The sequence below is a fragment of the Taudactylus pleione genome, unplaced genomic scaffold (genome assembly GCF_031769625.1).
Source record: "Taudactylus pleione unplaced genomic scaffold, aTauple2 ptg000070l, whole genome shotgun sequence".
NCBI lineage: Eukaryota > Metazoa > Chordata > Amphibia > Anura > Myobatrachidae > Taudactylus > Taudactylus pleione.
Genome location: NW_028284472.1, coordinates 19,665,960 through 19,692,722, shown reverse-complemented (window position 1 = coordinate 19,692,722; position 26,763 = coordinate 19,665,960). Strand labels below are relative to the sequence as shown.

Genomic DNA, 26,763 nt, shown 5'->3' with positions numbered 1-26,763 from the left:
CCTTCTACACAATTTGGATCTGACGATTGCAGTACTGCAACGGCACGGCTGGTTGATAAACTGGCAAAAGTCCACCCTGATCCCGTCTCAGAGGATTCTGCACCTCGGAGCCTTGTTGGACTCCAGTCAGCAGAGGATCTTTGTGACGGGGGAAAAGATCTCTGCCTTGCAGTTGAGGGTGCGCAGTTGTCTGCAGAGTCGCCGTGTGTCTCTTCACTCGGCAATGAGGTTACTGGGCTCCATGGTGTCCGTATTCGACATGGTGGAATATGCCCAGTTTCACTCCAGACCTCTGCAGCAATTGATCCTGTCCAAATGGAATGGACTGCCTCAGAGTCTCAAGTCCCTGACGATGGTGCTCACTCCGGAGGTTCGCCTGTCCCTTGCCTGGTGGTTGCAGACGACCCATCTCAACAAATGTCTTCCGTTTTGGGTGGCGAACTGGGTCCTATTGACGATGGACGCCAGTCTTCGGGGCTGGGGAGCGGTCTCGGGTCCACACTTGTTCCAGGGCAGATGGACTCAGGCGGAAAAGGAGCTTCCGATAAACATCTTGGAACTCCACGCCGTTTTGATAGCACCCGCGTGGCCCAGACGGCACTGGTTCTCAGACCTTCAGGGTCTGTCCGTGGACATCCCTCTGCGGTTGCCGCTACGACCGGACCTACTGTCACAGGGTCCTTGTCTTCACCCGGACCTGACTTGGCTGTCTTTGACGGCGTGGCTGTTGTACGGCCATGTTAAGGTTCAGGGGGTTTTCCAGCTCTGTAGTACACACTATGCTGAGAGCTCGGAAACCGTCTTCTGCAAGAATATACCATCGTGTGTGGCATACGTTCTTCCAATTTTGTCGACCGAGAGGCTATGCACCTCGGGAGTTCCGTCTGTCTAGAGTGCTAGCCTTCCTACAGGCGGGACTAGACCATGGGCTTCGCCTTGCTTCTTTGAAGGTACAGGTGTCTGCCCTGTCTGTCTGGTTCCATTGTAGGATTGCTACAATCCCTGATGTGCGCACCTTTATGCAAGGTGTTCTTAGAATTCAGCCGCCATTTGTTCTACCGGAGGCGCCTTGGGATTTAGCTGTGGTCCTGAGGGCTCTCCAGGGACCGCCGTTTGAACCACTGGGCTCAGTGGATCTTAAATGGCTGACAGCTAAAACAATTTTCCTTCTGGCCATCGCTTCAGCCAGACGTGTTGATTTTTCATGGGAACAGGGCGGTGCTGCGCTCTCGTCCTGATTTTCTACCCAAAGTTGTTTCCCGTTTTCATATCAACGAGGAAATAGTTGTGCCGGCTTTTAACTCACCTGACCTGTCGGTGGGTGAGGCCACTTTGGACGTTGTGCAGGCCTTAAGGATTTTCTTCGTTTAGGAAGTCGGACGCCTTGTTTGTCCTCTATGGCTTCCGTAAAAAGGGTTGGCCTGCTTTGAAGCAAACTTTGGCAGCTTGGATCCGTATGGCCATTTCAGAAGCTTATCTTCATGAAGGCCTGTCGGTTCCATCCTCTGTGAGGGCTCATTCCACTAGGTCTGTGGGTCCTTCGTGGGCAGCTCGACGTGGTGCCTCTGCAGTCCAGATCTGCAAGGCTGCCACGTGGTCCTCGGTCCATACATTTGTGAGGTATTACGAGTTTGACACCTTTGCCTCTCAGGATGCTTCCTTCGGGCGGCGGATTCTCCTTTCAGCACAGGAGCGTCCCCACCCTTGAAGGACACTGCTTTGGGACATCCCCAAGGTATTTCTGTGGATACCCTATGGACCCTGAAGTAGAAAATATGAGATATGGTAAGAACTTACCTTTGTTATCTCTTCTCTCTACGAAGTCCATAGGGTTCCACAGGACTCCCGCCCTGTTGCACCTGTGCTGCAGATGGGCTTTACTCTGGTCACCGGTTTTTCTCTCTCCCTCTGGTGAGAATGTGATTCTTGTGTGTGTCCAGATCTTTTTTCTCTCTCTTCCTTCTCCTTCTCCGGCCTATGGCTTGGTACGTAACTGAGATGCCTTGGCTCGGGGGCGGGGTATAGGAGGGGGACCCTAGTGCATCCTGGGAGGCTGAGAACTTAACTCTATGGTGCCCGATATCTGACGTCATCACCTATACCCCAAGGTATCCTGTGGAACCCTATGGACTTCGTAGAAATAGAGATAACAAAGGTAAGTTCTTACCATATCTCATATTATTTGAGCGAAGTACCACTGTTTTTTCTGTATTCTATGTGATGTGTATTTTTTTTTTTTTTTTTAAAAGAAAAAATCTTTAGAAAATAAAAAATGTATGAAAAAAAAAAAATAAGTGTCAGGGTTATTCATCAAGTTCTGAAAAAGCATTTTTTTCGGAACTTGATGGTGTTTCTGAACGCCAGTTTCAGATGGCGATCAGCCCCCGATAATCTTCACAGGCTGCTGTGAAATCTGGGCCTGATTCAGACCAGCTCGCAAGCGCTGAACGCTCGCAAGCAGGTCGATGTTGGCCAAGTGCGCATGCGCACGACGGAGGCGGCTCCGTCGTGCACATGCGCGAGACCCGAATAACGATGGCCAAGCCGTCGTTATGGGTCTCGCACCAAAGGGGGTGTGCTGCCGATGGTGATTGACAGCACGCCCCCTTTGGTGGGTGTGCCGGGGGCGTGGCTGCCCAGATGGAGGCATTCCCATGGGAATGCCTACCGTCTGGGGCCGGCCCCACTGACATCACTAGTGATGTCAGTGGGAGTGCTTTTGGCTCTGATAGAGCCAAAAGCACTCCAGGGCTTGCGGCAGACGAGACCCTACCACAAGGGTCTTGTCGCAAGCCCCATCATTTTGTCCGCTCGCTATAGCTGTGGGTGGTCTACCACAGCTATGCAAGCGGCCAGGAGGCCGCTCTTAAATTCAGTGGGTTGGCCCTGATTCAGAGCGAGTGCTCTGTCAGAGCGTGCGGCTCTGAATCAGGGCCTCTGTGAAGATTTACATGGCAGCTACAGTACAGGGTTCTATTGAGATCCCTCCCTGCTGTGTCTGTACTGCCGAGCCTCAGACACCCGCAGGGGGGGTCCGGATTGTACACCCGCGGGAGGGGGGTTTGGACACCCGTGGGGGGGGGGCAGTGAAGTCCGCAGCCGTCTTCAGTCTGTAGACATGCAGTGAAAACTAGATGAAAAGTCTTTCACTTCCGAAAAACTGCTTCGTAGAAACAGCATTTTTTTTCGGAAGTGATAGTTTAGGGCAGGAGGCATGATGAATGTCTCCTAAACTGTGTTTGAACTCGCAGCGAGTTCAAACAACGTGATAATTATGTTTAGATGACTAGGCCCCCATGTCATTTAATCATACTTACCTACCCAAGCCATGTCAAACTACCCTCTGAGAAATCTCCTGGCGGGGAACCGGTAACTCTTGACAATTACACCTTCAAAGTAAGGAAACCGCTGTGCATCGGGTAAAAATCTTATTCTAAAATCACAACTTCATCTCCTCAAATTTTGCCATGCTCCTGAAACTTTTACATGTATGTTTGTCAATGTTATTATAGTAGATCTATTATATAGGAAAACCTGTTTTTCAGGTATTAGTGATCCACTGGTCCAGTAATATTTGTTGTGGCCCTGTACACACCCATGTACAGCAGACACGAAGCCGAACACTGACTCCAACTCTCTCTCTCTTTCTCTTGCATTCTTTACAGCGCCGTGGTCCTGGATGGAAAGATATACGCGACAGGTGGGATTGTCAGCAGCGAAGGCCCCGCGCTTGGAAATATGGAATTTTACGACCCCAAATCAAACACATGGACATTATTACCCAACATGCCTTGCCCCCTCTTCCGCCATGGGTGTGTAGTGATAAAGAAATACATTCAAAGTGCTTGACAAAACAAAAAGAAGAAGAAAAACAAACTGTGTCCTCATCTGGAGGCATTTTATTTTTTTAATTTTTTTATTATTATTATGATTTGTTTGGTTTGGACCATTTCAATGGCGGGCGGGCCAGATATGAAGCGGTTACTCATTTATTTCTCTGATTCTGCAGCATTTGTTTTGGGTTTTTTTTAAGCATCGCAAGAAAAACACAGAGAACATTTTTGTTTTTGTTTTGTTTTTGCTTTTCACTGCAGGTTTTTGAATAAACTCTACATTGAATGTAGAAGATCATCCTCACCTTTGGGTGATGCCGGAGCATTGGGCTCTGAAATATGTATAATATGTAAGTTAACAAGGCAAATGTGTCACTAGGTGGCGTAGTGGCACTTGTTGTCACCCTAGGTGCAATAGATTCCCATATTTTTTACATGGGTTCAAGGAAATAAAGTTGGGGGGGGGAACTGTATTTTAGTTATTGGTGTGAGGCTGGGATTTTTTTTTTTTTTTTTTTTTTTAGACGACTGTTCGATAGTACTAATGAGCATCTCTTCCTGAGAAATTTTAAAAGAGGGTGTTCTTTTGGAGTGGATTTTGCCTATTCACTCACAGTGTAGTGTTAGCTGGGCCTGCACACAGAGAAAAAAAAAACAGTTTGTCAAAACAAACGGGCATATTTAGTAACCTAATGTGTAATGGGATGCGATGATGCAAATTGTGACATAATATATCAAAGGTCACAAAAATTAGGCATTTATGATTTACAGGAACACAAGCTATCAATCCACTATAAACTAGTTGACACCCAGATCACTGGGTCCAAGCGAATGATGAACTGCATTCTAATAATGACTTTGCTTTACATCATTGCCGAGGATGAGGCAGCCATCTTGGGTGCGCACAGTTGTTGGTCTATGTAATCATAAACATTGATTCATCACACAAAATGGCGACTCTGATAATGTGTCACCACGGTTTTTCTTTTTACCCCTCAAGCCTTGCTGACTAGCTCTCTGTATTATAAACATGTTTATTACAAGCCATATAAATGATAACTAATATCTCCAGTAGCAAAAGCTGTTTTCCAAACACTTAATGAACACTTATTTTAGTGTAAATTGTTATGACAAACTGTTTTTTTGTTTTGTTTTTTTTCATTAACAATTGAAGAATTATAGATAAAATTAATGGATAGACCTCAGAATTTACAGTAAAATATTAGTCTTCCCACAGATCTTAATAAAATGACATTTTCTGCTACTATATTAGTAAATTATAACAAAAAAAAAATACATATATAATATATTTATAATTAAAATATGTTTCGTATCAAAGTGAGTTTTTGGAGGATTTTACAGACAAGCTTGAGTGTGTTCAACAACAACTTAAAATATTACCACCAGCTTTGGGACGTTTTTGATTTTACTTTTTGAAGTCTGAAATGATTTGTCTTAGGACATGCGGTGTTGGTATTGAATTCAAATACCTGCCATAAAATGGACGGACAATTGGATTGCATTCCTTTTTACTGAACGTTAATGTAACATGACAATGCATCTATAAGATACTGTTTAATAAGGCCTACATTTTTTTTTTTTTTTGTAATTCCACAAGGTTAAGCCTGCATATTTTTTATGTGCAGCAATATAATGTTTTGCCTAAAAGATTGGTGTACAAATTCTATTTCCAAATACCATGCACATACTCTACAACAGTCCCGATTTTTGTGGGTCAAGCCTAATGTTTTGTGTTGCCATAGCTCAAAGGGGCGTGGCAGGATGGATCAGGGTGTGGCCTATTTTCTCTGGAATGTTGGGAAGTATGTATTTGGTTAACTTCTACCAGATATTTTCCACAAAATGATAATGCATCAGAAAAATAATTATTGACCTGGTCAAAACGTTTGGCAACATTTTTTCGCTGACTTTTTTTTTTATTAATTTTTTTTTTATTTTTATCTTTCTAAAGACCCTTACAATTTGATAAATTGCTTATAATCATCCTGCATACTGTTAAAGAGGATTGGGAACTTGAAATTAAGTTCGGTAATAAATATCATGTACTATCTTAATATATTTTACTTAGGTGGTTGAAATTTTTCTTTTAATAATTCAATTCAATAATTTGTTTGCAATGATGAACCTAGTATGTCCAATGTTACATTGTCAGATTTTTTTTTTTTACTAGTTAAATTAATAACTATTTTCTGTTCTACAAGTATGTTGAATTTATGATTTTGAAATGTGTATAATAATATTGCCTTGGTTTATGCTATAGAGGAACTCCTAACTTTAATTCACCCTCAAGTGAAAAAAACAGTAATCACAAGATATGAAAATCTGCTTTAAATCTTGTCAAAAGAAGGACTTAAATTCAAAGGTTCCTGTATAATTCACTCACCTGCATCATACATGTTTAGGTTTTTTCAGAGGTTGTTCCATAAAAGGTTTCCATACAGGGGAATACCACACCTAACTTGCAATAACATCATTTTTATTTACTAGAAACACTGAAACATATTTGTACTTTAGGAAAAGACATTTTCATGTAAAAATAAAAATCTCCTTATTATAACCCCAAATACATAAATGTGTTCCTAAAAAAAAAACATTGCTCATTTCACTTACAAAAAAAAATGTGTTTGATTAGCTTTTTTTATAACTTTCCAATCAAACCACTGGGTGCAGATATGTAATAATCATTGACCTCTTGATTGGTTGGTCCTCGATTAGAGTAGGTTCTTCACCTGCAGACATTGGAGGTGGCCTTTTTGTGAGCTTAGCCAAAGTTCATGACAACACAGACGGGGCCAAACTGGGTAAAAAAAAGTAGCAGTGGCATACAATGTTCACCAGCTCACGTTTATATGTGTCTGAAAACAAATACATATATTCAGCTTAACTCCGTCCCAGAAAACAACTGATAGCACACAACGTGTTTTTGACACCACCAACCACCAAGTGGGAGCCAAGTACAGAGTAAAGATTGCAACAAAGGTCGTAACTACCGCTCTGGCTGCCCATGAGGCTGCTATGGTGCCTGGAGTTGAGTGGAGGCCTACAGAGGGATGGGGGATATGCACCTCCGAGCCCTCCCCCAAAAGAAAATATTTTCTATGGGCTACAGTTCTATTTATTCCCCTGGTTGCAGCCCATGGGTATTTTATTAAAAATGAGTTTGGGAGGCTGGCAGAGGCTAAGGAACGCATTCTAATAAGAGTCTGGAACCCGAGAGCATCCCACTGATATACTCAGGCACTGTGGCCCTTTTGTCAAATGTAGCCAGCCTGCAAATCTGGGTCTGAATATTAACTTACTTGGAACAAATAATATATTTGAGACATGAATCACTTCCTTGAATCTTTCCTGCAGATGTGTATCTTCAGGGAATTATTACTGTGTATCTGCTGCTATGCACAGTGGCGGCAGACATCTTGTGGACTTCTGCTATGCACAGTGGTGGCAGACATCTTGTGGACTTCCGCTATGCACAGTGGAGGTAGCCATCTTATGGGCTGTCACTATGTACAGTGGAGGCAGCCATCTTGTGCACTGTACCTATTGCAGTGGAGGCAGCCATCTTATGGAATATCACGATATACAGTGGAGGCAGCCATCTTATGGGATATCACTATGTACAGTGGACACAGCCATCTTGTGGGCTGAATAAATATTCATAAGATTACAGCCTATTAAATCACCTGAAGGCCAGTGCCTCATAATGTTAGTTAGGCCTGAAGAATATTAATCATAGTTTGTATCAATGATGTCATAAATAGATGGGTTTTACTCTCATGAATATTGTTTCGGCTCACAGAATTGTCAGACCTCACTAGTCATTAAGTACAGGTGACGGGTTCACATTAAGATAGATTCCCAGACTGATATCTGCTGTATAGGAGCTCTGAATGTGATGGATATTTATCATTATGCATTTTTCTCTGAATATTTATTCTTTCAATGGAAAAAAAAGCACAATTCTCTTACGTATCTTCTGCGTCCTGCCAAGGGCGACTTTATAGCCAGGAGCTTCAATCTGCCTGGTGCAATTTCTCAAGTCGGTGTGTCTCTTACCTCCAAAGGAGGTGCTAGCATACATGGATGGACTCGCGCACACAATTCAAGTCAGCGCACACAATTCAAGTCAGCATAACACATTTATTCACACTGAAGCAAATCTATTTCTGTGAATAATATATAAAAAAGAAAAAAACAGGGTTATCTGTAATGGTACTGTACATAGTTTACGTTACTGGTTAAGATCTTGTTATATTATAATAAATATATTTATAGATCTAGACTGATGTCTTTTTTTTTCTCCATTTATTCCTCATTTGATTATTGGGGTGATTTGTGTTGCTGGCTGCTGCAATGTATAAATATGCAAATTAAGTTGTAATCTGTTTGTTTATTGTTCTACACTAGACATATTGTATATTATTAAAAGAGGTAAACAGCTAATTGTGCTAAAAAAAGTACTATGATCTACAGGAGATGGTCACGTTCTAACTGAGATGTGGTTTTCATTTACAACAATCGTGCATCATGGTAAATTAGCAAATTACGCTGAAATTAAGTTCTGTGTAAATATGGGAGTTGATCAGCTTCGTGGTAGCATTTATCAAGTACATTGTATAAAATGATAGGTAGAAGCTGATTGGTTGCTATGGGCAACTTCTCCACTGGTCCACCTTTCACTGCTTGATACATCTCCCCCATGGTCAGTTAGAAGGGCAAATCAATGCCTTTTTGCATAAGAGTATAGCGGTGTATGTATCTATTGTTTAAATGGGTTGTTAACTATTAGGCAATGTCCTCTTGGTAGCTCACCACCTTCATGCAGCTCTTCACTGTGAAAAGAGAGCAGCACTGTGAAGCCAAACACCTTCTGAAAGTAGTGAAGTACAATACTGTGTTCCCAGCTCTCTGTCTGGTGCCACCAGTCACCTTGTCTAATCCATGATGTAAATTAGCAGCTGGTGAGACCCATCCTGTGGACTGAAGAACCTTTTGACAATGTGAACATACTCAGGGAGGACTTCTTACAGCCAGGGAAGCTACTACAGTATATTGGTGAATATTTAGAACCAGACCAGCATTTCAAATTGGCAGATGGCTGCTGAAAAGCTGGGTACACACTATATGATATACAGATGTGTCAAACTGCATACGGCGAGCACATTTTCCAAAAATCTCATGCCAGAGGGCTTTTACCGCAGGTACAAGATTTTTGGTATACAATTGGGTGCAAGGATTTAATTTTTGATGGAGGCACGCAATTTTTTTTTGAGCACCTTCAGAGCAAATAAAATATTTCCTTAATTTATCTATAACATTTTTTTAATTTGTCAGGACTTGATTCACAAACCCTAAGACACCCTCCCCTAATAACTAATTATGCAATTGGAAGCTTCAAATTAGCTTACTTAGGCCCTCATTCAGAGTCGTACGCTCTGAGCAGAGCGCACGCTCTGAATGAGGGCCAGGCTCCATTTTCATGGAGCGTCCTCCTGGACGCTCGTATAGCTGTGGGTCACCACCCACAGGCTATACGAGCGTGCTTTGTGATGGCCGCGATGGTCGAGACCATCGCGACCATCGAAATTGCGAGCCGGAGCCTGCGGTTGAGGTTTTCAACCGCAAGCTCCGAAGTGATTTTGGCTCTATCAGAGCCAAAATCACTCCCACTGACATCACTAGTGATGTCAGTGGGCCGGCTTCTGACGGGAGGCGTTCCCGTGGGAACGCCCCCGGCACGCCCACCAAAGGGGGCGTGCTGTCAATCAACATTGACAGCACGCCCCCTTTGATCGGACACAACGAGCGAAGGACTTTCCTTCGCTCGTCGCGTCTGGCGCATGCGCACGACGGAGCTCCCTCCGTCGTGCGCATGCTCAGTCCATAACATCGACCCACTTGCGAGCGGACAGCCGCTCGCGAGTGGGTCTGAATCAGGCCCTTAGTCCAATAATTACATGTCATTGTTGGTTGTTAAAACTAATAATGACTTTAAATTACCCCCAAATCATTATTATTATTATTTTTTAAATGCTCTATATTTTTCTTTATATTTTTTATTGACTTAAAATTACTTCAAAATCGCCTTGTTTCTAATTCTTTTTTTTTTTTTTTCATTTGAAACAAAAAAAAATATTTTTATATGTTTAAAAAAATTAATTTGTTGACCTAAAATTACCTCAATATAACATTTGTTTCTATTTTTTATTTTTTTTAAATTTGCCACCAAATTTTGACTATTGGATACAGCGGATATGGTAGTGCTCATACCCAGTGTAATATAAGATTGGTTGTTATGGTTGTAATCATTTTTTGTTAGGGGAAAACATTGCGGCCATTTGGATATGCCCCTAAGTGTTGTTTTTCTGAGATATGTGCAGCTTTCATTTGAGAGAATATATATAGATAGATAGATATATATATATATATATATATAATCAAGTGTCCTGACTGACTAACTCACTGTCAATTCTCTCACTGCTGACTTTGGGATTTTTCGAAATTCGACTCCTAAAGGGGTGAAAAGGGCTACATTGTTTCCTCCCTCTGTGCAATGTACTGCCTGACTAACTCATCCTGGCTGTAGCACAGTTCATATTCAAACACCAACTGTCATCCCAAGTGCTGCCAAACCTCACTGGCAGTTGGTGTGGCTATTGAATATGAGTGAAGGGTTGGGGGTAAAGATACAATATTGGGTGCAGGGATATGGGGTAAGGGTACAGTACTGGTAGCAGGGTTAGGGGGATAAGGGTACAGTATTGGGTTAAGTGTTGAGGAATAAGGACACAGTATTGGGTGCATGCGTAAGGGAATAAAGACACATTATTGGGTGCAGGAATAGGAGTAAGCATAAAGTGGGTTCAGGGTTACAGGGTAAGTGTACAGTATGGAGTGTAGTGTTAGGGACACTATGTTACTACAGATGTGAAAGAGGCATATGTGTAACTACACAGGTGAGGGAGGGGAATGTCAAATGTGTTACTAGGTGAGATGAAAATGCAAACAGTATAACTCTAAGTTCTACCCGGGTGAAACCAGGAACATCTGCTAGTTAATAAATATGGCTTGTTTGTTTTTTCAAATGAATGAAATGAATTGATTTTACACATAAACATAAAAATAACTAGTGCTACTGGATAGACATACCTAAAAATATAATCTCTCACTTAGACTATCCCGATTACCGGTACATATCCATCAAAGATGCTGAATGATATTTATAATATCTCCAGCCTGGAGGCAACAACATTCTCATACGGCCACTGGTCATCTCTCAAATGCACTACTGTAACCTCCTCTTATCTGGCCTCCCTGTCTCTCTCCACTCCATCCTTAATGTTGCTTCTGCCACACCTTTCTCTCCAACCACTCTGCATCTACCACCTTCTCCCTCTGCCAGGCATTACTCCGGCTCCCCTACCCATACAGTCTCCATGCAAAGGGTGTGAGTTGCCGTGGCAACGACGTTAAAACAGCAGCAACGTCACCGCATCTTGCACCCTTCGCGGGTCGCTCCGAGCCCGAATTCGAATATTTTTTGTTGTTTTTTTTTTCATGTAAGTTGCAAACTAAAACAAATATAGTTTGTTGCATTCAATAAACGTAAAATAACTGAGAAAGTACGGTAGATAAGGTACAAATACATCGGGCATAATTTACAGATTTTCTTAGATGTTGCAGCATAGCTTCCAAGTTACAACGAATGCTGAAATACTCTGCTAATTATTATCCTGAAAATTATGTCAATGTGTGAAAATCTCTAAACATTGTGGCATGTTATGTTATGCTGTTAAACTTCTGTAAGTATTTGATAACATTGCTGATTTTATGGTTTTTACTGTGTTGATTCTTCTCAAAATAAGTTATATCTATATAACTAGTCTTTCAATTACAATTGTTAAATTGTGCAGCTGTCTGCTGTAAGGGCCTGATTCAGAGCCGCTCGTAAGCGGCCGCTCGTTCGTTCCGAGCGATGTTTGCCCAACTGCGCATGCGTACGGATCGTAATACGCATGCGCGAACCAGTCAGTGCGGCCGAAAAATCGTTTGTTCGCTAAATAGCGAATGCCTGCTATTTTGAGTGACATGAGGAGGCGTATGTGGGTGGTAACAGGGGAAGGTGCTTGAAAACGGGGAGTGGAGATCCGAACGCAGGCGTGCTTAAAGGTCAAAACGAGAATTTTATGGGTGTGCATAATTAATACAGCCGCGTCAATGACCACGTCACTGGGTTATTTTATAGTCAGAACTAATCGCAAGATTGCGGTAGGAAAAACCAACCACAAGAATAGCGAGCAGTTCATACGCTGGTCGATGTACTCGATTAATCTAATAAATAGCGGACATGACATAGGATGCGAGCAGCCAGGGGGCGTAGTTATCCAAAAAACGACCGCAAGTTTTGTTCGCTCGTTCAGACCTAGAGGCGTGAACAGACCGCAAAGAGCGAACGGTTCATTTGAATAGCCACCCCTTTTTTCTGAACGAACGACCGCAAATAGCGTCCGGCTCTGAATGAGGTCCTAAGTCCTTTGCAAACAATTTCTTCGAGGGTGATCTTCTCTAAATCATATTACAGAATATACATACAAATCAGGGGTGGAATTAAGCTCTCTGTAACCTGGGGCAAAGCTTGCAACCCCTTCCCTTCTTGACATGTTTGTTCTTAAAGGGTATAGTACACAGAGCAATGCAATGACCACCATAAACTACATAGAGCATCCCAGGGATTTTAATATAGTACACAAAGTATCGCAGTGACTGCCCTACAATACAGGGAGCATCCCAGTGATCACCAAACAATGCACTGAGTATTGCATTGACCACCATACAATACAGAAAACATCACACTGATCATATAATATAAGGAGCATCACAGTGACCTCCATATAATACAGAAAGCATCACTGTGACTGCTATATAATACAGAGAGCATTATAGTAATCACTATATAATACAAGAAGCATCACAGTAACCGCCATATAATAAAGAGAGCAACACATTGACTGCCTTATATAACAGAGAGCATCACAGTGGCCACCACATAATAAGAAGAACATCACAGTGACCAGACAGAAAGCATCACTGTGACTGCTATATAATACAGAGAGCATTATAGTAATCACTATATAATACAAGAAGCATCACAGTAACCGCCATATAATAAAGAGAGCAACACATTGACTGCCTTATATAACAGAGCATCACAGTGGCCACCACATAATAAGGAGAACATCACAGTGACCAGACAGAGAGCATCACAGTGACTGCCATATAATACAGAAAGTATCAGTGGGCGTGATAAAATACAGAGACCATTAGTGACCGCCAGACTATACAGTGAGCAACAGTGAGTGCTATACAATACAGAGAGCATCATTGACTTCCATACAATACAGAGAGCATCACATGCGCAGTCCAACTTTCCATCAGCTGCCCTCATATCGGGTATTTTGCACCTCAGTTTCGTTAGGTGTCTGGCCAGAGTCAGGTCACTGCTTACGCAAGGGGGGCTGTTTCAGCCCCTGAAGATTTCTTTTGAAGATTACTGCAGAGTGGGCAGTCCAGCAGGACACCTGAGCTGTCGCTCCACCACCCCGCCGGAGTCGAGACACTGGTATAGATCCGGGGATCTTGGCGGGACCTCTGGGGTCATGGCTAGCAGGGACCCCGGAGGATCCCTGGACTGTGGCCGGGCGCGACGGGGAGCAGGTAAGCGGCGGGTTACCACGGGGGTGACCCGCTGAACAGCAGTCCATTCCCTCAGGGCTGGGGATGACAGCGGTGGAGCCAGGCACTGAGACCTGCGCTTCCACAGGCCACCAGGGGACACAGGCTGGACAGGGGTAGATTCACTGTAGGAGCTCCAGCGTCCCAGGGGTTAAACTCTGGCCAGGGGAGGCATCCTTCCCTGTCTAACAGGCGGCTCCTCCACGCTGCACAGCACGCCATTCCACTGCGGTCTGCCTGGCTGTGGCAGCTCTCCTTCAGCTCCAGCCTCTCAGTGTTCTCCGGTGGCCATTTTCTTCTGGCTGAGAGTTGCAGTTCACAGACAGGCGGTGCGGAGCCCAGGTCCCCCTACATACCTCTCCTCCTGGTGGTCATGGTCAGTGTATGTAGCACTAAGTCCTACCAGGCGCCGAGTCTGTGTAGTTGATTGGTCGTGCCATTAGTGCAGGTGGATTCATTCTGCATTGTATGTGACTTATGCTAGCGCTGTTTGCCTGTGTTTCATTTTTCTGTCTGTCAACCATTTTAAGCTTTCCCTGTACTTATTCTTTTTAATAGCCCTTGCAGTGCCAGTGCTGTCAAGGGGGGGATTTACCTCACAGTAGCTTGTTTTCTGTGTGGAGGGTCACATACAGTGTGCACGCTATCCTGTACCATGTCTGGTAATGATGAGTCTGTGCTAAATAGTGCTCCTGTCCTGCTTTCATGCTCTAAATGTAAGGCAGGGATAGAGGATGGGGACGTGCTGCATAAGGGCTTATGTGCATCATGTTTTGCCCTCCCTGGTCCTTCTACTGCCTCTAATGTGGCTCAGGAACCCCCTTGGGTTGTTTTGCTCAGGCATTAACAGCGCTCCCCCTGTGTATCCACAGTTAGGGTTCACACAGCAAATGGTGGCCCCATCTCCCATACAGGGATTCCCCAGGCAGATGGTGGTGGTGCAGTGCCCTCCCCAGCAGGTGCACCTCCTCAGATTTCTCCGGAGCCTGTTTGGGTAAACTCACTCTTTATGTTGGTACAAAACAAATCTCCACTAAGGCCGGCTAAGAGACCTTTGCAGTCCACGCATTATGATGATGATGATGACCTGACGTCTGATGACGGAGAGCTTTCAGACTTATCTGACCCTGAGCCCTCTCCTCGGGAGGTAGAAACCAGGTCTAAGATATATATATATATATATATATATATATATATATTGTGACACAGTTAGGTTAGGGGGTCCCTCTCCTGGGTAGAGGACTCCTTCCTTACACACACACACAGCAGCAGGGAAGCAGCACACCAGTCTGGATGCAAGTACAAGCTGGTCGGCGCCAGTCTTTATTGTACAATCTCAGAAACATAAAGAAAACATAAATATAAATCCTAGCCCTGTCGGGGCACTAACTTCACAGGTAGTTCCCTCACTACCAGAACCTGGCAGGGCCTAATGCCCTCGCCAGCAACAAAAGCACAGCACAACACTCACGGTTAGGTTTCCAAGTGTCTCTGAGCAAACTCCCTGCCTGCTCTCCCAGGTGAGACAATCAGCCCTAAACAAACTAGGCTTATATTGGCCACTCTCAGGTGGAAAACGAACAATCCTGTTACCAGGCTGCGAGAACCAAAACCTGGAGTGGCCGTGGGTGGAGCCCTCCCTCTCCTCTCACCCACAACCCCCAGGTCCCAAACCGGCTTTTCAAAAAGCCGAAACTCAAGCCTGCTACACTGCAGACTTTCTCCTGGGGGTTTAAAACACAAAAGACAGGAATCTGGGACAAATGTACCTGCCACAGACCACTTTACCAGTGATCCTATCACAATATATATATATATATATATATATATACCAGGCCTGATATGGGCGGTCCATGAGGCCATGGTTATAGAGGACGAGGAACCTCCAGCAACTAAGTCTGAACATGCCTACTTCAAGGACGTGAAGGGTACCGCGGCCATCTTTCTTTTGCCTGATCAGCTGGTGAATCAAGGGGAGAAGGCCTGGAAATTTCCTGGTAAGCGTTTTCAACCTCAAAGATGTCTGGCTTATAGCTACCCCTTTGCGGAAGACTATTTTCCCACGTGAGAAACCCCTCCTCAAGTGGATTCTCATGTGATGCGCTTGATAAAGAGTGCGACTCTACCTATGCCGTCCAAGTCCTCATTGAAAGATGTTACAGACCGCAAAGTGGAAATTTGCAAAGTTTCAGGAGCGGCCTCCAGACTGGCCATGGCTATCTGCTTGGTGGCCAGGGCAATGGAATGCTGGGCAGACTCCCTGGAGTCGTGGTCTTCGGATGCTACCAGAGAGCAAGTGACTCTAGAGGGTAACCTCCAAGACTCAGCTACGTATATTAATGAGGCCGCTTTGGATGTCAGCCTTTTAACCTTAATGATTTCGGCTGCGTCAATTTCAGCTCTACGCTCCTTGTGGTTACGCTCTTGGAGGGCTGATGCAGACTCTAAAAAGGGTTTGGAGTCTTTACCTTACAATGGCCAAGTCTTGTTTGGTCCTGACTTGGATAAAATTGTGGATACGTTGGCAGCAGCTAAATCTGCGTCTCTTCCTTCTGCTCCTGCTCCCTCGGGGTCTCAGCCCTCATCCTTTCAGCCCTATCGACCCCAAGGTAAGCCTAAGGCATCAAAAAGAGTCACTAAGCCCAAGAAGCAGGCTTGGAGTACAAGACCGCCGGCTGCCAAGCCTGACGATAACTCCTCAACCTGACGGGACGGGCCTCCCCTTATGGTGTCAAGCTACCACAGACACCTGCATGAGAGAAGTGGTCTCTCGGGGGTACGCCCTCTCCTTCTGCAGGAGGCCTCCCCATCAGTTCTTCAGCACAGGACTCCAGTCACACCAGGGCAAGGCCTTACAAATCCAGGAAGTGGTGCACTCTATGCTGCAGAGTTACGGCTGGCTGATCAACTGGAAAAAGTCTTCAGTAACTCCTTCAGAGAGGATACTCCATCTCTGGGTGCTGTTGGATTCTCAACAGCAGAGGATCTTTCTAACTTCAGAAAAGATCTCCATTTTGCAGAGGTGGGTACGCAAATGCCTCCACAGTCGCTGAGTGTCCATTAACTCAGCAATGCAGTTACTTGGCTCCATGGTGTCCACATTCGACATGGAGGATTATGCCCATTCTCATTCCAGGCCTCTACGGAGGTTAAGCCTCTCCAGGTGGAAAAGTTTGCCAACATCGGATAAAGACACAGTCGATGGTTCTCTCTCCGGAGGTGCATCTGTCCCTGGCCTGGTGGCTGCAGACGACTCATCTCAACAAGGGGAGACCCTATTGGATACCAAATTGGGTCCTCCTGACGACGGACGCCAGTCTCCGGGGTTGGGACGTTGTGACAGGTCCACACTCTTTTCAGGGTTGGTGGACGGTGGAGGAGTCAGCTCTTCCAATCAACATGTACGAATTTCAGGCAGTCTTCTGGGCCCTACAATAAGCCGGACTCGTACTTCACGGCAGACCCGTGCAAGTCGAGTCAGACAATGCCACAACCGTGGCTTAGGAGGAACTCGAAGTCAGGCGGCAATGACAGAGGTGTCACGCATTCTGACATGGGGGAAAGGCATCTCCCAGCCATATCAGCAGTGTTCATTCTAGGAGCTCTCAATTGGGAATGCAGGCGGGTTTAGATCTTGGTCTCCACCTTGCCTCATTGAAGGTGCATGTTTCTACTCTATCAGTGTGGTTCCAGAGAAGGATTGCTCCTCTCCCTGATGTCTGCACTTTCCTGCAAGGGGTTCTTCACATTCAGCCTCTCTTTGTCCCTCTGGTGGCTCCTTGAGATTTGGCTGTGGTCTTGAGGGCTCTCCAGGGTCCTCCATTCGATCCCTTGGGCGCAGTGGATCTCAAATGGCTTACAGCTAAGGCTGTTCTTATGGCTATTGCTTCCACCAGAAGGGTATCAGACTTGGGGGCTCTCTCTTGTTGCCCTCCATTCCTGATTTTTCACCAAGACAGGGCAGTGCTTCGGACCCGCCATGGGTTCCTCCCTAAGGTGGAGTCCAGTTTCCACATTAATTAACTCTCCTGACCTCTCGACAGGTGAGGCCTCATTGGATGTGGTACGTGCCCTCAGGGTTTATGTGGACTATACCAGCTCCCTTCGGAAGTCTGATTCCTTATTTGTGCTCTATGGATGCCACAAGAAGGGATGGCCAGCCAATATACACATTTTTGCTGTGTGGATTCGCATGACGATATCTGAGTCTTACACTCTTGAGGGTCTTCCAGTACCGCCCTCTGTTACTGCTCATTCTACTCGGTCTGTGGGTCCTTCGTGGGCAGCTCACCGTAGCGCCTTGACTGTTCAGCTTTGTAAGGTGGCCACGTGGTCCTCTTCGGCTCTGGTCACTGGTTTTCTGTCTCCTTTTTATGTGAGAATGACATTCTTGTGTGTTCCAGACTTTCTTCTTTCTCTTTTTTCTCCGGCCTATGGCTTGTTACGTAACTGAGGTGCCTTGGCCTGGGGGCGGGGTATAAAGGAAGGTCCGGTGCATCCTGGGAGGTCAAAGTTTACTGCATAAAGGTGCCCGGATGACCTCACCATCGCCTATACCCCAAGGTATCCTGTGGACCCTAGGGACATCGTAGAAAGAGAGATAACAAAGGTAAGTTCTTCTTACCATATCTCTTCTTTTTTTTTCCACATACTGTTAGCTTAAACAAAGGTAGATTCTTTTTTTTATTTACCAGAATGGAGATTCATTCTGTCTAATGGTGTCAAAATATATTACCTGTAAGCAAGATATATTGTCTCTCTGACTTACAATGCACTTGATGATTACGTGACTTTACAACCAAAAAATGCTCTGAGTTCTTTTTCTCTTGGTGTTTGGTCTAATGAAAGGTTTGTAGTACCTCTCATGTGGAGCTGCATTTATATGTTTTCAGCTGTCGGTTTGTACTTTTTTACTGAGAGTTGCTAATAATTATATGTGCACATGATTATTTTAAATTTTTCTTGTCGATCAACCAAATAGCCTCAAGACTAACTGTGCCGGAGGAGCAGAGACACCTCTCACGAAGCTGCCTCAGTGGCAAAATACAAATATCAAAAACTACGTCTCATACGTCAGATAAATATATAAAGTATTCACCCTGGGTCCAGTTGACTGATAGCGGCATATTTATCAAAGAGTATTTGCGGGGAACCCCTTGAAAATATCCAGGTTTTTTTCGGGGGGGGGGGGGATCCTGCGAATATTAAGGATCCCTGAATCTGAATGTATGTATGGGGGGCCACTGCAGATTTCTATCACAATAGAAGCCCACATAGGTTTCTTTGGGGGGCTGCTTAAATGCCAAATTTAACAAGCTCCAGAATGCAAAACTTTCCTGAGCTTGGCCCCAGCAGCTAACGCCATCTGCAGTATCGGCTACATTCCACAGAGATTACTTAGAGAGCGATCACTGTACTTTTATCCACCACTTGGACAGGCTACTATTTCAGCACTTGTCCCGACAGCTGATTCTTAGTAAATGTTGGCAATACTTAATTTCTTATTGCCGCGTTGGTGATAAGAAATTATAAATATCGGGTCTAAAACCCACTAAATATGCCCCATTATCTCCACGTAGTATTTATTATTCATGTAATATTACTTAATATGCACCAAAGTATCCTGGTTAACTCCCCCCCTGCTTATCCCAACTCCCCTCTCCTCCCCCTATCCCAGTGTTATTATAACTCTTTATTTATTTGGTGTTACAAGGGGTCAACACAGCACCTTACATAGTACATATGTAGAGACGGTGCAAACAAAACAATAAAAAACAAAAGTCTGTAACAGAAATTGTTGCCGAGCGATTTATTGACAAAGGATTTCATATATATATGGAAAGAGGGACAGAGTAACGTCTGAATTATTTTCTTCATAAGCAAAGCTTTTCTGGTTGTAAAGGGTTTAGCTCACAGTAAAGGATATACATACCTGTATAGGGCTAGGCCTACTGCAGTTTTTGTGGTATTTTCATATACGCATGTGCACCAGAATATCATTTTATTTAGATTTGGCTGCTGTGCACTTGCGTTATCTTACACCAGGGGTGGGGAACCTTTTTTCTGCCAAGGGCCGTTTTGATATATATAACACTATTTGCGGGTCTGGTGCAGGCCACGCCCCCTCCATGTGATGTCACACAAGTGCGAGGCCACAATCTCCGGTGATTACAGCAATGCCTGGAGCATCCTGAGGATGCTCCGGGGAGCTGTAATGGCAGCGGTGTAACTGTCTGAAGTGTCCTAAGGACGCTCCAGGCGGCCCTGCTGCATACATTTTGGCTGCAAGGTGTCATACTAAGCACCCTGCTAGCCAGATGAGGCTAGCAGAAAAAAGCTCAGAGGGCCAGACCAAATGATTCCGGGGGCATTATACAGCCCCCAGGCCTGAGCTTCCCCATCCCTGTCTTACACAGACATGGAGAGAGGGGGGCAGTGGTTTTTGGGAGGCACATCTCTTTAATGGCAGGCTGGCGCAAATAGACACAATCATGGTGATGGAGAGCTCCCATCTTAATCAATAATTCCTCATTCTCACCAGCTCTGCAGACGGAGAGCTGCCCTGTGTCCACTATTTATCATGGCAGCCACTCATGTGGTGTCATCAGCGTCCCTGAGCTTGACGTACGCTGATGACACTAAGGCTGCTACATTGTGGCCGGGAATGTAATAATCCACAAGCCTGCTGAATACATGGTGTGCTCCATTTTTATGTACGTGTCTTCAAGCACAGTTACTATACAGATTAACAGCGGGTCATTCTTCAACCTAGCTGCCCAAATTCCACCGTCAGCCATTGTGTTTCAGCCTATCACTTTAGCTGTGAAGAATTGGGAAATGTTCTTACCTGCTTCAGGTGGGCTGCAGTGGCTCCAGTGCTGCTCTGGGGTCCCAGGTAGTCATGTGACCATCACTTCCAGGTCAAAGCTACGATTCTCCAGTGTTCGGATAAGTAACCATAATCCCTACTCCTACCCCTAACTCTCCTTCAAGTGCCTAATGCTGGGTACACGCTATCAAGATGGATCAGTCAATAGACTGCTTCGCCTTCCGAGTGGCCCGTTGATAAGTTATGTCTGGGTTGTCTGGGTTAACATCACAACTGGGGCGGCAATGGCATTTAAATTTGCCCGTCTAGATGAGTTGTCAGTGTGGGCGGTCCCTGTAGCCAGTGTACAGGTTTGGCCAGCGGGTCGCCCGTATACACATGCAGATGCACCATTATATATATTTCAGATATATCGGCATCGGCTGTACTGCAGGGCCGACCTGATATGTGTGTGATCGACGTTACAATTTATTGTTCGTTGATTGGTCAAACGATATATCGACAAGTGTATACCCAGCATAACCCTAACACCCCACACATCCTAACCCTAACCTCCTGCCACAGCCTGACCCTCACGCTGCAACCTAACCCTCCCGACACAACCTACCCCTCCTGCTGCAGCCTGACTCTCCCGCTGCAGCCTAACACCCCCCCACACACACACACAGCCTAACTCTAACCTCCTGTCATAGCCTAACCCTCCCGCCGTAACCTAACTCTCCCACCGCAGCCTGCTCCCTCCTGCTGCAGCCTGACCCTCCCGCTGCAACCTAACCCTCCCGCCACAACCTACCCCTCCTGCTGCAGCCTTACCCTCCCGCCGCAGCCTAACACCCCACACACACGCACAGCCTAACCTCCTGCCACAGCCTAACCCTCCCGCTGCAACCTAACCCTCCCACCGTAGCCTGCTCCCTCCCGCCGCAGCCTAACACCCCACACACACACACAGCCTAACCTCCTGCCGCAGCCTAACCCTCCCGCCGCATCCTGACACTAAAGACGACATTCTAACAATGTTGATACTGTGAGTGTAGCAACACATTGCCTGTCGACATGTGACAATATCGGCATCATTATTGTCGACATTGTGGTGTCGACATTGTCATTGATGACCTTTTGACTACATCCCATGTAACCGACGGAAGCCAGTCCAATGATTTGTTTTGTTTTTACTTGACATCGCTATGAAATGAAACGACGGTACAGTAACATAAAATTAAAATTTCAGTTAAATAAAAAAGCAAAAAGGTCTAGTAAGTAGTAAATACAATTCCAGAGTCTGCGGAAGGAGGGGAGAGGAAAATATGAGTTGTGAGTGCCAAACGCCCCTCCGTCACCACAGGCTGCATTCACATACACCCCCATACTGCCAGAGGAAGAAATCCAGCAGCAGTTCTTGGGATCAAGAGGTAACCCTAAAATAAGTGGTCCCAATACGGAGCCTGATTGAGAGCTGGACCCAGTGCCGATGTTTAGGCAGTGTAGCGATTAATGGTGATCTGCGCACGTGTCTGAGTCGCACAGCGCATGCATCAAGTTTCTTTTTCGTTGTCGCTCGCAGTGAGGATTTATTTGCAGAGTGATTGACAGACAAGGACCATGCCCTAATAGTAAAAAGTGCACCAGCGCATGCTGGGATGTGTAGTTCCACAAGAGCATGTACCCCTCCTCTACATCTTCCCCCCATTTCCAACCGCAAGGAGAAGACATGTTTATTATTAACCGAGACCAAAGGCCATACACAAAGTGAGTATTTAACACTGGAGTATGGGAGGTTAACATCACGTGATTTGATTTTATACATCACTGACTGAGCAATTCTTGTAATCATATGCATTAAGACAATACAATAAACTGTGTCCATTTTTTGAAATAACACAAGAGTATCTCAAAGACCAGTGAATTGATACTTTCTTGTCTCCTCAGAGACATACCCATAATGTAACAGTCTGATATCAGGCCAATAACACTGTATGATCAGACAGTCATAGTATTCCCATAAATATTGCTAGGCTAGATTGTATCTAGTATACTCTGCCTTTTATTAATAACTTGATACAGGGTCAGATAGGAGGCATGACTGAACTGTATTACCACACACTGGAATATATAAATAGGTTTATGATGACTATATGATGCTAAATATCTATTGATAAACCACGATATTAATACTGTCTTTGTATCTCTCTGTTAACCGCTGGTAATCTCAGGGTGAGTAATTCTCTCATTGAGGGTCCAATGCTGAAATGTAAGACCTCCAACAGCAGAAATGAAAACCTGAGCAACATCATTGTTACTCTGTTGTTTCTAAGGGCAACCTGCTTTTTAGAGCTCTCTCACTCCTCATAGATAGCTTAGATGCACAGGTGAGGAGCAGCAGAATCCAGTTTAGCAGTTTCTCTGCCCTGACCATCCTCTTCAGACTATCACTAATATTGACTATGGGGACAAACGTTTATTAGCTATACAGGCATTATTTATTATTATATCTGTTTGAATACTTCGCCTTGGGTGTTTAAATAACAGGGAACTTATGCCTTTCAATAATGTTTGACTACTTTTTTATGTTAATTGAGGATACTATATAGACACATCTTGATTATTTTCTCTTGAGAACACTCAATTGTTATTCATTATACTAATGGTCAGATGATCATTGTTTTTCTTTTTTGTTTGTATCCCTGTTTAGAATAAGAGAGTACTATCTAAGGGCCTGATTCAGAGCCGAACGCTCTGACCAGAGCGCTCGCTCTGAATCAGGGCCCTCCTCCATGAAAATGGAGCGTCCTCCTGGATGCTCGCATAGCTGTGGGTGACCACCCACAGCTTATGCGAGCGTCCATGATGATGGTCGTGATGGTCAAGACCATCGCTACCATCGGGCTTGCGACGGAGACCCTGCGGTAGGGTCTCGCTGCCGCAAGCCCTGGAGTGATTTTGGCTCTATCAGAGCCAAAATCACTCCCACTGACATCACTAGTGATGTCAGTGGGGCCGGCTTCAGACGGTAGGCGTTCCCATGGGAACGCCTCCGCCTGGCAGCCACGCCCACCAAAGGGGGCGTGCTGTCAATCAACATCGACAGCACGCCCCATTTGGTGCGAGACCCGGAGCGACGGAGAGCCCGTCACTATCCGGGTCTCGCACATGCGCACGACGGAGCTCTCTCCGTCGTGCGCGTGCACAGTGGGGCAACATCGACCCGCTTGTGAGCATCCTGCGCTCGCGAGCGGGTCTGAATGACCCCCTAAATCCTATATATTTACATATTCATACAATGGGAATAGTGTGTCTTTTATATACTACTAATTATTTTGCCTTATGTGATAGAATTTATATTAAAATTTATATATTAAAAGTTACATTTTAGAAAAACATGTATATTTAATTTTTTTGAGTGCTCACATCACAGAGTTTCTTTTTTCTCTTATTTTGATACCTCTATACTTTAACTCCAGCGCTTCCCAGATATATATCTAGCAATTGCTTTACATTAAGGGATAAGCAGATTTATATATTTTTTGTTCTATTTCTTCATTTATTAAATTTTTTGACAACTGATATGACCAGTGCGACGATTCTCTCCATTGTTCCCCTTCCCCTTTTTTCTATCCCATAGTCTACAAGAAGAAGACTCTGTTGGTATCTCAGATAGCTTTTCGGGCACTTGAAAGCTGGTGATTATACAATCTCATCCATTTGCATGGGGTGGTAGCATCACTGTTTAATCAGAACTCAAAGGCAGCTGAGGGCGGAAATCCAAACGTTGTACAAATGGTTTCACTCAGGCACATCAGAAAGTGCTGGTCCTCCCAGTCACAATCATTTGTCTGCCAGTCAGTGGCATAGCCAGCCTATGACATCAGGGGGAGCAAACGTAGAGAATAGGCGACGCAGTCCCAGATGTTTCAAAATGTAAATCTCTACATGTAAATAAAAGTGGTTGCAGCTGCATGTCACAGCACCGCGCCGAAGTCTGCGCTCAGATACGCCAACCTGACGCAGATGGCCGGTTGTGACGTGGGTTTCACTCGAGATGCCACCACGAAGAGTATTAGAATAGCGCTCTTGCGTTCGCCAGACACTTAAATCACACCTAACAATTCCAAATTATTACACAAATGTAGCATGGGCCTCTCTAGGAACGTGAATTCATAGAGCACAAAGGTACGCTGATACATTTTTAGGATTTATTGAGAAAATATCTCCAGGGTCAGTTTCAAGGAAAAAAACAGGTAAATAAACAGGACATACAGATATAAGATACAGAGATTGATTTCAAACAAAAGAAAAGGATAAAAACCCTAAATTGTCTTACTATGAGATTTAGGAGATCTGTGTGGAGGGAGACCACAGGAGACAGAAGATGGGAAACACTCCTAGCACGAAGCTACTCCCTTGTAGAGTGAACTCCGAGTACCGTGTTTCCCCGATAATAAGACACTGTCTTACACCATAGGGCTTATTTTCAGGGTAGGTCTTATATTAATTATCATTGACAGCAGTGCCCCTTATGCACGCCCCCTTGTAGAAGTGCCCCTTATGCAGGCCACCCCCTTGCAGGCCCCCTTGTAGAAGAGCCCCTTATGCAGGCCCCCCCTTGCAGACCCCCTTGCAGGCCCCCTTCTAGAAGTGCCCCTTATGCAGGCCCCCCCCTTGCAGGCCCCCCTGTAGCAGTGTCCCTTATTGCAGTGCACTTACCTGACTCGCCGCCGTCCGGGATGTTGCTCTCACTTGCACGCTGACTGGATCTACATGATCCAGCAGGCACGGCCGCACAGGATCCTCAGCACGTGGGTGACGTCATGACATCACCCGCGCACTGCATGACTGGGAACGCTGGTCTCTGCAGTGTTCCCAGCTCAAAATGAGATTCAGGTAGTTCTTATTTTCTGGGTAGGGCTTAATTTGGACCGGGTTACAAAATTAAGGGTAGGTCTTATTTTCGGGGAAACACGGTAGTGTGGGATGCTGGTCCTTATAGTTCCACAACTTCCCTCTCCCCCAGCAGTTTCCACCCTTTCCAGGCTCATAAGGACTGGCCCTTTGTTCTACCTAGGTCTGTGTATATGTAAATTAGAACGGAACAGGAACCCATGCCTCATATAACTCTCTGGGTTTTAAAGATATTTTATTGTAGGAAAGCTGATAAGCTAATGTGATAAAATGACACTCTAGCATCTGGTTGGTCTGTGTGTAGGGTTTGCACAAGGGCCCCCTACGGTGAAGCGCAAACACTATTTCCATTCATTAAACTTTTGTCTTCAAAGACTTAGGGGCCCATTTATTAATGATCACATTTTGCAATGCGATCAGGGCATCCAGTACCGCCCATGATCGCATTGCAAAATGCGATCATACCGGCTGAATGTACTATCCAGCACATGTAGGGAGACGGGCTCTGAAAGGAGCCCTTCCCCGCGATGTGGCCGGAGTGCATGCGGGACTGCTGCGCATGCGCAGTCCCGCGGACTGCACATGAGCGGCAACCATTGCCGGCGGAGGGATCTGTAATTCCTGCTAGTGCCGTCCAGCCCCCGCTTACTCTATTCAAGTTGCCAGAAGGCCATGCATAGTTTCTAAGCGCCCTAAGCAAAGCTTCACCCCCTGCTCCTCCAATACTCTCTTCCGTTATTTCATTAACAATAATGCATATGCTAATACTTCACCTGGCTCTGCAGTTACACACACGTGCAATGAAATGTAAACCCAAGCTTGGGGGCTTATGTAATAGGGTGCGACTTGTAGCCGCTACGGGAACTCCTGCAAGTCTTCCCTGAGCAATTCAGCCTTTTCTTTATCATATGTGTATGCATTGTGCTACCCCACTGTTCTCCATACCTCAGCGTAGCTGTCCCTAGTATTGGTAGTTATACCTACCCTAGGCTGGGTGCAAGAGATCTGTCTGGAGTCTTGGAATACGCATAACCATAAAAAGGATGCAATCCTGGCTATATGCCCACAACACTGACATGACACTACCTCAAAAAAGCTTTATTCTGTGCATACATCTTGTTGCTGCCCAATTGCCACCATTTCACGTACAGAACGAAACATCTGAGGTGTCCAAGATTCCAAGGTTTTTCCCCTACCCTCAATTCCGAGGTAATCAGTGAAAATCTCGCTGAAATGTTTAAATGCCTTTAAAATGATGACCATCAGTCACACATAGCTGGTCATATTCTGTCTCTGCTCAGTAAAAAAATATTCTTAACAGATATATCTATTAATGTATCGGCAGAGCCACTAAGGTATTTGTTACTGCACAATAATAGGCCCCAAGGTCAATGTTTGCTGTTGTAGTGCACATTGTAGGATGTACTGTAGATCTCCGTGAGAGCACTT

General features: G+C 45.1%; 1 protein-coding gene across 1 annotated transcript in view; it reads left to right on the top strand.

Moving 5' to 3' along the window:
• Positions 1 to 8,085, top strand: part of KLHL29 (kelch like family member 29) — a 926,340-nt gene extending 918,255 nt beyond the window's left edge. The window contains exon 14 of the mRNA XM_088467301.1: positions 3,666 to 8,085. Within this exon, the coding sequence (XP_088323427.1) occupies positions 3,666 to 3,849 (184 nt within the window). The 3' untranslated portion in view covers positions 3,850 to 8,085. The remainder of the gene's footprint in view (positions 1 to 3,665) is intronic.
• Positions 8,086 to 26,763: the final 18,678 nt, after the last annotated feature.